This window comes from Sphaeramia orbicularis, chromosome 7 (genome assembly GCF_902148855.1).
Source record: "Sphaeramia orbicularis chromosome 7, fSphaOr1.1, whole genome shotgun sequence".
In the NCBI taxonomy this organism is placed as follows: Eukaryota; Metazoa; Chordata; class Actinopteri; order Kurtiformes; family Apogonidae; genus Sphaeramia; species Sphaeramia orbicularis.
Genome location: NC_043963.1, coordinates 53728417 through 53744326, shown reverse-complemented (window position 1 = coordinate 53744326; position 15910 = coordinate 53728417). Strand labels below are relative to the sequence as shown.

Below are 15910 nucleotides of genomic sequence, written 5' to 3'. Positions count from 1 at the left end.
CATTGTTCTGGCTTATTTTCATTGCAGTTTGTTTTTTTGTTTTTTTTTTAATTTTCTTAGGGACAAGACAAACATTTTAAATTTGTAAATTCAGAAAAGGAGGGCTTGTTATTTCTCCATTTCGCACAGTGGATATGATATTTGATTGATTGACTGATGTATTTATTTCGAATATGAATGTCAAACCAGAAGAAAATAAATAAACAAAACACTTAAACATAAGACATACATATTCGAAAAGGAGTGAGAAGAAGTACAACTTATAAACTCCCATCCCTTCTTTTATAATTAATAACAATAATAACCTTCCTAGTCTAAGCAGATCTATACTATATACCATAATAGGACTGATGCTTATTAAATAATTTGGTTTCTGGCTTTATATTATTATGAACAAATATAGTATGATTTACATAAACACATAATACAATAACACATATATGTAAATACATATTCATACACAGATCTATACATACACACATACATATACACTTACATACACACACTGTGGAAGTAAATCTGTCTCATCAGATTTTGAATTATAAAAGCCATTGAATTTCTTGCGCTCAATTTTTTTTGCAATGAAATTAAGTATCTGACTTTTTTTTGTCACTGAATTCAACTATGTTCATAAATTCAGAATAAAAATAAATTCAGACGCAAAAATTCAGATAACACATCCGGGACACCAAGGATAAGCGATCGATTCTTTTGCAAGTTGAACCGACAGCCAGCCAATCGAGTTACGTTAGGTTGGTCATGTGACACCGATGCAGGAAGACGGTCAGCGAAGATGTGTGATCTGAATTTTTTGCTTTTGAATTTTTTGCATCTGATTTTTTTGCGTTTGAATTTTTTGCTTTTGAATTTTTTGCATCTGAATTTTTTTGTTTCTGAATTTTTTAATTCTAAATTATGAACAGTTGAATTCAGAGACAAAAAATTCAGATACTTAATTTCAGTGCAAAAAAAATTCAGTGCTAGAAATTCAATAGTTTTTATAATTCAAAATATGATGAGACAGATTTACTTCCATATACACACACACACACATCCAATAATAAACTTCATGTAAACATATCTGTACTCAGATTACCGCAGATGTGTCTCCGTCTACCTTTGTTGGTCCAGTAGGAGGCGTGGCTAAAGGTTCAGTCAGGGCTGACGCGTTCTCCTCTGTGATTGGCTGGATGTCGGGGTCAAAGTTCAGCAGACGCTAACGCTGACGTCCACTTCTGCAGCAAAATGGCGGCGTTGACAGCAGTCGTGCAGGAGGCGAACCGGTCCCATTCTGTATCATATTCCAAACAGCGGACCGGAATGAAGACCCAAAGGCGGTTCGGACTCTTGGACAGAAGTATCCTCTTATTTGTATGTTTTTTGTCCGCGGTGCACTGTGTTTCCGCTGACGGCAAGACGTTGGTGCTGCTGGACAACCTCAACATCAGAGACACCCATTCAATCTTCTTCCGCAGTCTGGCAGGTCAGTAGGAAAAGGCTTCTGTTTTTATACCTTAACCCCCTCTCTGCTGTTAAACCTTTGCTTTATTTCCTTAATTAACATGATACTTTTAGACTCTGAAACATGGGCTTGTACAGTAGACACTGGTGGTGAATGCTAGCTGGTTATTAGCATTAGCTTAGTTTCCTTAGAGTCTGTTCACCAAGTTTCATTAGGTTTTCCACCGATTTAATTTAATTTTAAAGTACATTAATATCAGGCGAGTTTTACAACATTAACTCACGCTTTAATAAAGCCACTAAAGTCTGTTCTGTAGTTCGGCTTACTTCCCCCACAATAGATGCAGATCTCAAATCATTTTTACAATGAATTAATTCTCGGTTTAGTCTGAGAATCCACTTCAGCCTCCGACACATTCGACAAGTCATGGGTTTTCATGTTTTTTCCTGAGCATTTTTTCTCTTACCTATACTCTATATTTTGGAATTTGAAGTGATAGTAATGTATGTATATGTACAATATAGCAATTAACATGGTTAACTCTTAATTAATAATCATATTATGCATCCATGTAAATGACAGTAACAAAGGGTTGTAGATGTTTATTGACATATGAGGCCTTTATTTTTTATCTTCAGTTTTTTAGTCAAATATATTCATTTTTAACAATGCATCTGTGCTTTTTCTTCAAACTCTATGATGACAAAGATGAACACTGAATCACTCATAAACATAGGGAATATCAAACATGTTACGTATTTATACAGACATATTATGACTGTATATGGACAGCTGAAAGGTATACTTGGTGTACAATGGAACATGATAACTCTCCAGTAAAGGTAAAAGAAAAATGCTCACGAAAACCCACAACTTGTATTATGTGCCCCAGCCTACATTAGAAATACCTCAGTCATTTAATCTAGCAGGCAGTTAGGTAATACTTCATATTAAGGGTATATTAATTCACACCAGCCAGTGCAGTGATGAGCATTTACTAGATGTATATTTTTTACTATTAAGTAATCATGTAATAAATAGGAATGTGTTCACGTGGACTGTGGTATATGTACATCATTGATGGGATAGTTAATACACCAACTACGACAATAACCTCATTAGTAAATCAACTTAAATATCAAAGGTACCTGTTATAATAAAGTAATAGTATAGTACTAATATAAAAGTATACTATTCAAATGGTAGAGTGAGTGCAGAGAGCCAAAGCCAAAATCAAACATTCCAAGTACATCTAATATTTTCAACTCAAATCACATTACTTTTAAAAACTGTTAAAAGTAGAAGACTTCAGGATGAGCCAGTATATCGGCTGGATCAGTGTATCTGATGTCTTTCACTGATGACAGTTTCTGTCATATTCTGTTACAGGCTTTTTTCCCCTAAGTTTGTATATTTCAATCTGTGTTCAAAGATAATGTGATGAAGGACTGAAAGACTCTAAAATAGGAACTGTTTTTATAGTTGGAATTGAAATCATTTCTTTCTAAAGGCAGGAGTGATTTAACAAAAGACCCAAATGAAGTCATGTCAGTATCAGCTGTCAGACAGAATATAATTTTAAATATCACTATCAGCCAAGAACCTTGCTGCTGGTTCATCCCTGGTAATACCTTTTATAATATTCAAGATTTAAAAATTCAAAGGTTTTTTTTTTATTGTCATTTCACTAGATGTACAGCACATACAGAGAATGGAGATGCCATTTTTCTCACATTGTCATGAAATTAAGAAGAGGTAAAAGTAGAACAAGCATAAATAAGAGGTAAAAGGGATATTAACATTAATTATGGAAATTAAATAGTTTTATAAGTTTATGTAAAATTTTCTGTATGTTATTTTGGGTAAATTCCTACTGTAATATTTATGCCTTGTGTCTTTCAGATCGTGGCTTTGATCTCACATTCAAAACAGCTGATGATCCCTCCCTGTCTCTCATTAAATATGGACAGTTTCTATACGACCACTTAGTCATCTTTTCTCCATCAGTTGAAGGTAAAACATGGTTCTGTAAGCTCACAATCACTTTAACAGTTATGTGGCTGCATGTGTTCTCCTTGTTAAAGAAACAATGAGTGAATCATCCTTTTGTTGTTTTCAGACTTCGGAGGCAACATTAATGTGGAGACAATTACATCTTTCATCGATGGTGGAGGAAATGTCCTGGTTGCTGCCAGTTCAGATATCGGTCAGTTGGTTTCATGGTTTCATTTTTAACTTTTATTGAAACCGTGGCAAATTTGTGACATAATGAGTTGATCCATGGAGCAGGTTGATTCTTTTTGATCATCCCACAGGTGATCCACTGAGGGAGCTTGGCAGTGAGTGCGGCATTGAGTTTGATGAAGAGAAGACTGGTGTGATTGACCATCACAACTACGATGTGTCCGACCCTGGAGAGGTGAGCAGAACAGACGACAGGGTGTTGGAATATAATGTTATCTACACAGACTCAGCTTTACTGTCATTCATTCAGTGGTACATGATGGAATGAAATATACTTACCCAGGTCTTGGGTTTTGTAGCATGAGAAGATAAAAGGATAAAATATATAAAATATATAGGATAGAATAAAAACTACCTTAAAATATGCAAAAAATAATAAAATAACTTCTTAATATGTACAAGGGTCAGATCCAGCCACAGTGAACATCAGTGTCATAAATTAAAGTTTCTCCTATCATTTCTCAAATAGGCTAATTTTTTTTAGCTTAAGGACTGTGTTTTATGGAACTGTTTAGAAAATTTCAGTATCACGTGTAGAAAAAAGATATAAAGATATAATCAATATAAAATGAAACCTAAAAAGGACTACAATATGTAAATACACTATTAACTTTAATAATAATATTTGTTCAGACTCATATATGTAAATGCACTATTAACTTTAATAATATTTGTTCAGACTCATATATGTAAATGCACTATTAACTTTAATAATAATATTTGTTCTTGTATCAGTGATATTTTCAGTCTGTGAATCTGTTGAACTAATTCTTCAACAGTACATGAACATTCAAATGTTCAGTTCAATCCAGTTATTAGTTAAATATGCTCTACTGTTATCTGTATATATCACTTCACTTATAATATGTCTGTTCAATAAAAGTTTATGATCATATTTGTAGTGTTTTAGTTCCAGTCTTTTATTGTGATACTGAACAAAGGTCCCAACTGCTGTCCTGTCCCAGTTCCCACCTGTCCTGCGGCGGATGCGGGTGGGTGGGTTCATGGATGCAGGGGGCTCTCTCCCTGCGTTTGGTGATGTGAATGTTCTCCATGGCTGTTCTTTTAAACCTGTGTCATGGGTTTCTCTGTTGTCTTTAGCACACACTGATTGTTGCTGATCCAGAGAACCTCCTGAAAGCCCCCACTATTGTGGGCAAACCCACCAACAAACCTGTCCTGTTCAAGGGAGTTGGGTGAGTATGATTTTCACTGCAGCACAGGTAGGAACAAAATGAAGGCAAGATACTGAACACAAATAACTGAAAGCCTCGTGTTTCGGTTGGTTTAAGTACCATCCAAAGTCACATCATTCAGTGACCTGTTTGAGCATCTGTGAAATAGAACAAGGAAGCATTTAACAGGTTCACTGCACTCCATATCCTGTCCAAAACCAGGTTTACTCCACTCTTCCTGAGGTTTACTTCATGCATCTGTTTAATTGAAAGCATGTGGGTGTCATTTCTTTTCATAAGTAAGGAAAGTTCCACACATGAACAAATAAACCTAGACCAATAGATGGTCTGTGAACTGTTACCTGTCTGTCCAGATGCAGGTTTCTGCTGCCATTAGTCTGCCTCCCTCTGGTCCTTTTCCTGGTCTTTCTTACGGTGACTTGCATGTGTCCCTGTCCTGCAGCATGGTGGCAGACCCAGACAACCCTCTGGTCCTGGACATCCTCACTGGCTCCTCTACATCCTACTCCTTCTTCCCAGACAGACCCATCTCTCAGGTAACTCACTGCACATGACAGTTCTGTTTGGTTCTAATCCTAAGGTGGCAACATAGGTAAGTATGTTCAGGACACACTGTGGTCTTCTGTCTTCTGTAAAAGAATAAAAATTCCAGTGTCCTGGGTTTTCTCTACAAGCCCTCCCCTAAACTCCTCTGTGTCCACAGGGATCCCCCAAAAACAGCAGTGCAATCTGGTGGGGATTGTTTAAAATTGAAAATATTTCTCAATTGGCTAGTTGTTGAAGACGTGGGAATGTCAAAAGACTTGTCCCATAGAAGTATGTGTGTCTGTTCCACACTAATAACCCACTGTCTGTGATCTCTGCAGTACCTCTGCTCCACACTAATAACCCACTGTCTGTGGTCTCTGCAGTACCTCTGCTCCACACTAATAACCCACTGTCTGTGGTCTCTGCAGTACCTCTGCTCCACACTAATAACCCACTGTCTGTGGTCTCTGCAGTACCTCTGCTCCACACTAATAACCCACTGTCTGTGGTCTCTGCAGTACCTCTGCTCCACACTAATAACCCACTGTCTGTGGTCTCTGCAGTACCCCCACGCCGTTGGGAAGAACACTCTGCTGATCGCTGGCCTTCAGGCCAGAAACAACGCTCGAGTGGTTTTCAGCGGTTCCCTGGACTTCTTCAGTGATGCATACTTCAACTCTGCAGTGCAGAAGGCCAGACCAGGGTCCCAGAGGTGGGTTGGCTAACAGTGGTGACACCAGTCTGTAGGTGGGACCAGTGACATTTTTCCATTACTCTGAATGGACAGAAAGGCTGTTACAGTCATGCTCAAAGGCACGTCAGTGTCCCCTCCCTCAGACTCTGGAGTGTTCTGCTGTGCTGTAGGAATCTTAATATTGGGTCAAGTTCAGTGGCACCACAATGAATCGAAACCAGGGCTTTCAAACATGCGGCCTGGGGGCCAAAACCAGCCCACCGAAGGGTCCAGTCCGGACCACCGAAGGGTCCAGTCTGACCCGTTGGATGAATATGTGAACTGCAAAAAAATGACACATATGATCTTAACAGTAAAGGGGGTCCAAGTCATTTTAGTTCCAGGGCCACATACAGACCAATGTGATCTGAAGTCAAATACTGTCATAATAACCTATAAATGATGACAACTCCAAATGTTTCTCTTTTAGTGTAAAAAAAGTAAAATTACATGAAAATGTTTACATTTACAAACTATTTTGTGAAAAATGTGAAGAACCTGAATAACCACATACAACCTGAAATTTCTTAAGAAAAATACTTAATTACTTAATGGTTTTTGCTTTAGTAGATCCACTGTGATGTATAAGTTGTGCCAATAATAAACTGAGGTATAATATTAAAATTCCACTTATTTTTCTTATGAAATTTGAAGTTCATGTTATTTAAATTTTTAAAAGATAGTTTGTAAATGTAAACATTTCCACAATTTAATTTTATTGTTTTTACTCTAAAACAGAGATAAAGGTTTTGCGGTGACACTATTTATAGGTTTTTATGTTATTATTTTACTGGTCCGGCCCACTTGAGCTCCTATTAGATTGTAAATGGACCCTGAACTTAAATGAGTTTGACTCCCCTGATCTAAACCAGCATTGCACAAAGAGGTAACAGGTCATGTTTTTTTCACACTAGTACTGATTATATACATATTACCAAATAGAACATAAACTTAGTTGTGTCTGTTTGCATTTATTGAAAGGTAGTGTCTGGGCCTGTCACTATTATGACATAATCCCCGTAGTGCAATTCTTTAAGATACCCGCAATTATTTTGCATAATTTTGATGATGGTCTACATCCAGCTGTGTGAAAACAGCTGACGAAAGTAAAAGTAAAACCATATTTTAATCCCTCTTTGTGTGTAACATAATCTGATTCCACCCTTCACTGTACACTCATGTTAAATGTTAAACCATCCAAACCACGTCCTCAGCTCATCAGTGGTGTTTTCCTTTGTGTCTTCTACACCTGAAACTCTTTTGTCGTGTCAGGTTCGAGCAGACCGGTAACATGGAGCTGGCAGAGGCTCTGTCTCGCTGGGTGTTCAAAGAGGCTGGAGTCCTCAGAGTGGGAGCCGTTACCCATCATCCTGTGGGAGAGACCACGCCCCCTGCTGCATACACCATCACTGACCTCGTGGTAAGTTTCAAATATCAGTGTCTTGGACGAACCAGTGTGAATTAGCAGTAGAACAGTGGTTCTGAACTGGTCCAGGTTCTGGACCCACTATCACCCCTCAGTGACCAGACCAGACCCACATCAAGAACAGTTCAACTCCTCAGATGTATTTAATAAACAGATGTGTTTAGAACCTATACGATACGATCAACGATAAATATGGAAATATTCCCTATAACGATAAATTAGGTCCATTTGAATAATCACGTTTTTCTGAAGAGGCTGATAGTCCCGTCTGTCATTATGATTTGTGCCATACCAGTAGATGACAGTGTCAGTGTAATCTGTCTACCTCTGCACACTATGTTGAACAACACCTTCACTGTACATATTGATTTTTATTTTATGTACAGTAGTAACACTGGTCAAACTATACCAAGTGTGGGTCATTAATATAGAAAATGTAAGTCAAAAGTAAGTATTTGGCTCCAGTTTTCAAGATACAGTATTGGGTCAAAATGTGAAATTCCACCAATTAATGAGCTTTTACTCAAAAGGAACATTTCTCTGAGTTACAAGTTCTACTTCAAAACACTGCACATTATAATACATTCACTTTACATTTTCCATGTAGTGCAAAATGTATAAGACTATTTTATAAATGTAATAGCATTTTTTTTTTATCATATCTTGAAAACATCAGCCTGTCAGCATGTATGTCATTTGTTCTCCATTTTCTTTTATTGAAGTATGTTGGATTTAGCACATTTATTTATATATTAGTTGGTATCTGTGTCCCAACATGCAACAGGCTCTATGCCTTCATTCTCTTTGGGTATAGAATGGTGTCACAAACTGCACAACACTGTACACCACATCCTTCCAACATATAATTATCCTCAGATCATAACTGTCTAACTCAGACCCAAATGTCCAATAGTCTGTGGACCCGTTGAATCCAGGTGTTTCTTTTCTAACGGGTCTGGGATCCAAAACAATAAGGACTAATGTCAGAATATTAGGCCTGTAACGGTACACGTACCGAACCGAACCGTTTCGGTACACACCTGTTCGGTTCGGTACACAGTTGTACCGAAACGGCACAGTCTGTTGAGAAGAAGAAAAAGGAACGAAAGACATTGTTTGATGCGGAACTTTAAATACGCGCAAGTTTCACACGGACATATTTAAGGACGCATACATTGACCTGAAATACGAAATAGCAGCTGATATAAGGTAAAAAATAAAAATAAAAAAAAATATGATGAGAACCTGGAAGGAAGAGATTGAAGACCCTCCACCATCAGTACAGTCCAGTTTGGGATCACTTCAGGTCCCGGTGAAAGACAACAACGAGGAAAGAGACGGAGATAAGACGAACGCTGTGTGGCCCCTGGGAGCTACGGTAGTTCTAAAACACACTAGCTCTGTCTGTCTGTCTCTCACGCACGCTGTATACCAGAGGAATAGAACTCAGAGTTGGACGTTGAAAGTATATAAAAATGAAGTTTCACTTTCGTTTCACGCCAGCGTTAGTTACGTTAGTTATGGACCGGACCGCACCCCCCCGGCTCCGACCAAAAACAAACAAACAAACAAACCATCCCCCAGACAAATCGCACCTTGCGTGTGCGCACACACGAGTACACAAAGTGTCCTAAACAGTTTGTTCTCTGTCCTAAAATAAATAATTTGGTTAAGTTTGTTGTCAGTGTTGCTCTTCAGTTTGTTAAAACAGAATACCAGTTTACCCTCCTGTTAATGTTGAACTACATGCAGAATTTTTTGGTTGATATTTTTATGCAGACTGTGAACTGACAGAACTGTGATTAGATTTTTGTTGTTTGTTCAAAACTACCTTTCAGGGAAAAGTGTTATACTAATGTTTAAAATACATTTAGTCATATTAATAATTTATTTTATTTTCTATTTGATTTATAGCAGCAGAATTATATTACTCCTGTTTTTCTATATTCTATTGTGTCCAAAAATTGGGGGAAAAATGTTCAAAAATTCAAATGTATGAAATACATTTTGAGGGGTTTTCTTTCTTCCTGTACCGAACCGAAAAAAACCGAACCGTGGCTTTGAAAACCGAAAACGTACCGAACCGAAAATTTTGTGTACCGTTACAGGCCTACAGAATATAGTTTTATATTAATGGATAAATAAAAGTGCATTGGTTTGTTTGGTTTAAAGTATTATCTTTGTTTCCAAAATGACTCCGATGGTTTGGACTGAATTTCTATCAACATTGTTTTTATTTTTTTTCTCCATGACTGATTTTAAATGTTCTTCCTCTAAATGTCTCTAATATTTTTCCTGCTCTGACTGTGAATGATAATTTTCTTCCTCATCTAACCATCTACTGTCATCACATCTGACTGAGGAAGAAAAATCTACCATTAAAGTATAGTGAAATATTGATGTTTTTAAACTCTATGGACATAAATATGTGGACACATCATGTCTCCACCAGTCAGATGTCCTGTTCATGAGGATCGGACACAGAAACATCAATATTAATAATCAATAGGATATCTATCCCATAATATAAAACTCTATTCTGACATTAGTCATTATTGTTTTGGATCCCAGACCCCTGTTAGAACAGAAACACCTGGATTCAACAGGTCCACAGACTTTAGTCCATTTGTGTCTGAGTTACACAGTTATGTTTTGAAAAGAATGATGTGCTCACTGCTGATGAGGATCACTGAAGGCTTTTTCTTTTACTGAGGCTCATAATGTGTCACCTGTGATCAGCCTCAGGGTCAAACAGGAGCTGTTCGTGTTCACTGTGAACGTGATTTGAATGTTGGACAGTGGTGTGTGTCCGTGTCCTAATGGGTGTGGCTCGTTCTCATGCAGGAGTACAGCATTGTCATTGAGATGCTCTCTGAAGGCCACTGGGTTCCCTTTGATGGAGACGACATTCAGCTGGAGTTTGTGAGGATCGATCCCTTTGTCAGGACTTACCTCAAGAAAAATGGTTAGTACACACTTTACACAGCTGAGGTTCATATTCACCTGATGAGGATTGGACCTGGGCACACTGTCCTAAACAGTATTCAGCGTTCATACGGGTGCTTGAAATCCTTGAAAATGTTTGAATTTCAGTGTTGTTTTCAAGGTCTGAAAAGTGCTTGAATTTTAGTGCAAGTGCTTGAAAGTGCTTGTAATTCTAACTCTGGGATGTGGTTTTTGTATTTATTTTTAATATTAACTCTGTCAGGTTAGATGGTGACCTAAAGCAACTTACAGAGAGGTGATACAGTTAGAAAAATAAAACTATTTAAAAAAAAAAAAAACAAGCAAATTGGCGCATGCTCTCAGGTCGACTCCAGGTAAATTTCTACAAAGTGGCTACGGATACAGAACTGTACGCAAATACCTGAAGGCTAGAAGTAAGGAAACACAAGACCATGGTAGAAGTGATTACCAGTTATCTGCAGCTATGAGGATCTAATTGGGTTAGCGTTAGGGAGCATTTATGTTCACTTTACATACATAAATAGGTTCATCCGTTTCTAACGTCATGCCTTCATACTTTAGTGCATCTACTACATTGGAATGACCGTTTTCTCAATCAATCCACTAGAAGGCGCCGCTCTTAATTAACCATACTGGCTAAATACTACGAAGAAGAGTAAAGTTTTTTGAGAATAAAAAGAAAGTCAACAACAAACATGGTGATCACAGGACGTTTTTTTAATGTGGATATTAATATTCAGAAGGTATTTGTCATAAATATGTTGGTAGTTTTTCACTATCTCACACAGTCACTCTTTGAAAAGTTCTGCTATTTCTGGAAATTATTCTACTCAAATCTCAACACTGCCCCCTGTGGTTCCCTGTGGCACTGCTCCGTATTCTCCACCTGGGTTTGCATCCGCAGGCTCCCTGAAAATGGACAGAATTACGTACATAATGTACACAGAGGATGGACAGAACGCTGCGCCTGTATCCGTCTGCGTCTTTAACGAAGAGCAGAAATGAGCCTTTAGGGCACAGGTGTCAAACATGCGGCCCGGGGGCCAAAACCGGCCCACCAAAGGGTTCAGTCCGGCCCCTGGGATGAATTTGTGAAATGCAAAAATTACACTGAAGAAATTAACAATCAAGGATGTTCAAATCATTTTAGGTCAGTTGAATCTAAAGTGGGTCAGACTAGTAGAATCCCAGCCAGCATGTCCATGTGGGCCCCAGAAGGGTTACAATTGGGCTGCATATAAGGGTCCCATGTGGGTTTGTCCGCAGTTTCCATGGTGGCCCCACATGTGTTTGCCCATATCAGAATCAGAATCAAAATTAGAATCAGAATCTCTTTATTGTCATTGTACCATGTACAGTGAAACTGAGGTAAAGCTCTCCATTTCAGTGCAAGAATTTATAGACAGACAAAAAATATCAGTAAAACAACAACAAATATCAGTAAAAGGCACCATTATTTACATTAAAAAATAAAAAGTATTGTAAACTAAGATATTTGTAAAACATGGAATTTAAGTTGTGCAAATAACATGAGAAGTAGTGCAAATGACATGAAAGATAAATATCGTGGGATAAAATAGTGTGAAGAATAAATATGAGATATTCAGATCTCTGGTTCTGATTCTGATTCTGATTCTGATATGAGCAAACACATGTGGGCCACCATGGAAACTGCGGACAAACACACATGGGACCCTTATATACAGCCCAAATGTAACCCTTCTGGGGCCCATATGGACATGCTGCCTGGGATACTATCATAATAACCTATAAATAATGAACAAAGCTAATTTTTCTCTTTTAGTGGAAAAAAAAAAAAAAAGTAAAATTACACAAAAATGTTTACATTTACAGACTAGCCTTTTACAAAAATGTGAACAACCTAAAATGTCTGAAGAGAAGTATGTGGAATTGTACCAATATTCTGCCTATTACTGAATGTTTTGTGTATTTGTAGATCCACTGTGATCTGTAAGTTGTGATAAAAATGATAAACTAAGGGGTAATATTATTAAAATAGCACTTATTTTTCAGGTTGTTCATATTTGTTCACGTTATGTTCAAGTACAGTTCGTAGATGTAAACATTTTTATTACAGAATTTTATTTATTTTTCACTCAAAAACGTAGAGAAAACTTTAGAGTTGACATTATTTCTAAGTTCTTATCCTATTATTTATATTATTTTACTGGTCCGGCCCACTTTAGATCATATTAGGCTGTATGTGGCCCCTGAACTGAAATGAGTTTGGCACTCCTGCTTTAGGGCAATTCTATAATTTTAGAAAACACATCCTTTGTACAGAATTTGTGCCATATGAGTAGAAATCGTTGTTATTCATATGGAATTTACGGGGACATGTGACTAACTAGCTAATCATAAGTACACTGTATTCCTAGTCTGTCTGTACAGAGACACAAACACAAAGTGGCTTCCCCTGTTTTTTGGATAAAACTTTGCGTTCTCCTTTAATTTCTAAACTTTTTGCTGTTATGAAATGTAATTTTAGATGTTTATAGTATAATACAATACATCATTGTGATAAAAAGTGAATAAAATAATCCTGAGTAGATGTATTCCTGTATTTGACCCTAGTGGTAAGGGGCTGTGCTGGAAAAATTAGAAAGTGACCCTTAAAAGTGCTTGAATTTGACTTTGAAACATGTATGAACCCTGTGTGTATTCATCAGTAAACATTCTGTGGTGTCCTTATGACAGGAGGTAAATACAGCGTCCAGTTCAAGCTGCCTGACGTGTACGGAGTGTTCCAGTTCAAGGTGGACTATAACCGTCTGGGGTACACACACCTGTACTCCTCCACTCAGGTACAGTCATCACAGGGTTCACTCTTACCACATCTGTGTCCTGTCGTCATACGTGTCCTCATGCATTGTGGCGCTGTGTCCGTCCCACAGGTGTCTGTCCGTCCCCTACAGCACACTCAGTATGAGCGCTTCATCCCCTCCGCCTTCCCATACTACGCCAGCGTGTTCTCCATGATGACGGGACTTTTCATCTTCAGCGTCGTCTTCCTGCACATGAAAGAGAAGGAAAAGTCCGACTAAAGCACAGAGAAACAGTTGGGAAGGAAAAAGACATCATACAGTTGACCTGTTGGAGCTAAAATTGTATGTCCTGACAGGTGGAGTCCTCAAGTGGGGAGTTGTACTGCAGTCCTTTGTACAAAAAAAAACAAACAAAAAGGCCAAAATAAAATAAATAAACAAGGGTGTTGTGGAGTTTTCAGGGCACTCTCTGCCTAGAGTGGTTAGGTGTACTTTTTTCTACTTTAAAATTACAGAGGAATTCAGTTTTTCAGCTGAATTCAGTCGTTGTCTTTGTTTTTTTTTTTTTGTGAATAAATGTGTTTTACTTGACAAACGTGTCAGGAGTGAAGCACTTGAATTGGACTTGGAGCATAAGTAAATGACCCTAGTTTGAAGGTGAAGGGTTATTGTGGTAACGATGCACTGAATACGCTGATGGAGCTTTGACTTTAATGTGTTACCACTGAAGTTTGTGTCAATAAAATACTGACATTCCACTTTACAGTTTCCTGTCCTTTGTGGTGGGATGGAACACTGCTGTACAGTTTTAGAAAATATGTGCTTCAGACATTAAATGAGCTAAATCAGGGGTGTCAAACTCATTTTAGTTCAGTGGCCACATTCAGCTACATTTGATCTGAAGTGGGCTGAACCAGTAAAATAATATAACATATATAACAATAATATATAAATAATGTCAACTCCAAACTTTTCTCAATGTTTTAGAGTGAAAAAAGTAAATTTACATTATGAAAAGGTTTACATTTACAAACTATCCTTTCAAACAATGTGAATAACATGAACAAACTGAAAAAATAAGTGTAATTTTAACAATATTTAGTCTCAGTTTATCATTTACTCATGTACATTATAACTTACGGATCTCAGTGGATCTACAAACACAAAACATTTAGTAACAGAATAAAGTTGTACTTAAGACATTTTAGGTGGTTCATATTTGTTCAGGTTATTCACATTTTTTTTGCGAAATTATACTTTGTTTTAGTGTAAATACATGAAAATATTTACATTTACAAACAGAAAGATTTGGAGTTGTCATTATTTATATGTTATTATGATAGTATTTTATGGTCCCACCCACTTGAGATTGAATTGGTCTGAATGTGGAACCTAAACTAAAAGGATTGTTAATATCTTCGGTGTAATTTTTGCATTTCACAAATTCATCCAGAGGGCCAGACTGGACCCTTTGGTGGACCTGATTGGCCCCTGGGCCACATGTTTGACACCTGTGAGCTAAATCTTACTTTATTAAGATGAATCAGAAAACAAATGACCAAAGTGCTGGTTAGCTCATGTGGTGTGTTTTTACTCCTCGGGCGACTCCAGGCTGAAGGAGTATTCTAATCATTTTGTCGTCTGTCTGTCCATCCGTCCGTCTGTCTATCCATTCAATGACATAATCCCATTATCTATAGAATGCATTCAGATATCTGCTCCACATTTCTCCTGTAGATGCATCTGGTCATGGAGCAGAATAATATTGAACACAGGTGACCTTTGACCTCCTGTTTCCAGGTCACATGTCCTTGTGCAGTTCTAATATCTGAGTACTTTCACGTATAAATATGTATGGAATAAGTTTGACACAAAGACACTCTAATCTAAATTATAGAGCAGGAACTAACATCCTTTTGAACAAACAGTGGCTCATAAATGATCTCCAGCACATGCTCTTTACCACGTGGCACATTTTAGAGTTTTACTTGAACTCTGTGTAAATAATTTGTTTCAGTATATTTTATCTCACTAAGGTTTCAGGAATTGTGTGTTTCTTTGGTGTTTGTTGTATGAGCGACATCTAAGACCATTTTCTGACAGACAATAAAGCTTTTCTGATTCTGATCTTGAACAGAATCTTACACTATATGAAGCCGAGGGGTGTTAAAAGTGCACCGCATGTTATGGCTACACATATTTGTTGGTTTATGTTCATTTATACAACAGATGTATAAATATTCCACTGATAGAACCTGTCCAGTCCATGTATTGTCATGTGCAGACAGTGTTTGAAGTAGATCTGACACTAATATTCCTTTGGACTTAAACCTATCATTAATCATTAAACCTATCATTAATTCTACAATTTCACATTTTAGCCCAAGACTGTATCTGTGAAACTACAACCAACCAGCATTTAGGACTGGATTTTTCTTTATTAGTGACTCAAATTTGGTAAAGTTTAACTACTTTTATTCTGGAAGCATTTGACTTGTAGACCAGTGTCATCGCCCTTTTTTGATTTCCACTGTATTAACAGGTTTATGATTAAATGTAATCATCAGC

At 37.4% G+C, this 15910-nt stretch overlaps 1 protein-coding gene across 1 annotated transcript; it reads left to right on the top strand.

Moving 5' to 3' along the window:
- The first annotated feature begins 1216 nt into the window (after positions 1-1216).
- Positions 1217-14100, top strand: ddost (dolichyl-diphosphooligosaccharide--protein glycosyltransferase subunit (non-catalytic)). Its single transcript, XM_030138300.1, has 11 exons — positions 1217-1483; positions 3365-3475; positions 3582-3668; positions 3778-3881; positions 4808-4902; positions 5345-5438; positions 5994-6142; positions 7436-7583; positions 10434-10554; positions 13275-13381; positions 13472-14100. The coding sequence occupies exons 1-11, from the start codon at positions 1246-1248 to the stop codon at positions 13619-13621; spliced, it is 1404 nt and encodes a 467-aa protein (XP_029994160.1). The 5' UTR covers positions 1217-1245; the 3' UTR covers positions 13622-14100.
- Positions 14101-15910: the final 1810 nt, after the last annotated feature.

What these genes read in the sequence shown, in the direction of transcription:
- ddost (XM_030138300.1), top strand. Translation starts at nt 1,246, where the DNA reads ATGGCGGCGTTGACAGCAGTCGTGCAGGAGGCGAACCGGTCCCATTCT. An exon ending in ATGTGTCCGACCCTGGAGAG is followed by an intron (nt 3,882 to 4,807) that starts GTGAGCAGAACA and finishes TGTTGTCTTTAG; the next exon opens with CACACACTGATTGTTGCTGA. An exon ending in ACCTGTACTCCTCCACTCAG is followed by an intron (nt 13,382 to 13,471) that starts GTACAGTCATCA and finishes TCCGTCCCACAG; the next exon opens with GTGTCTGTCCGTCCCCTACA.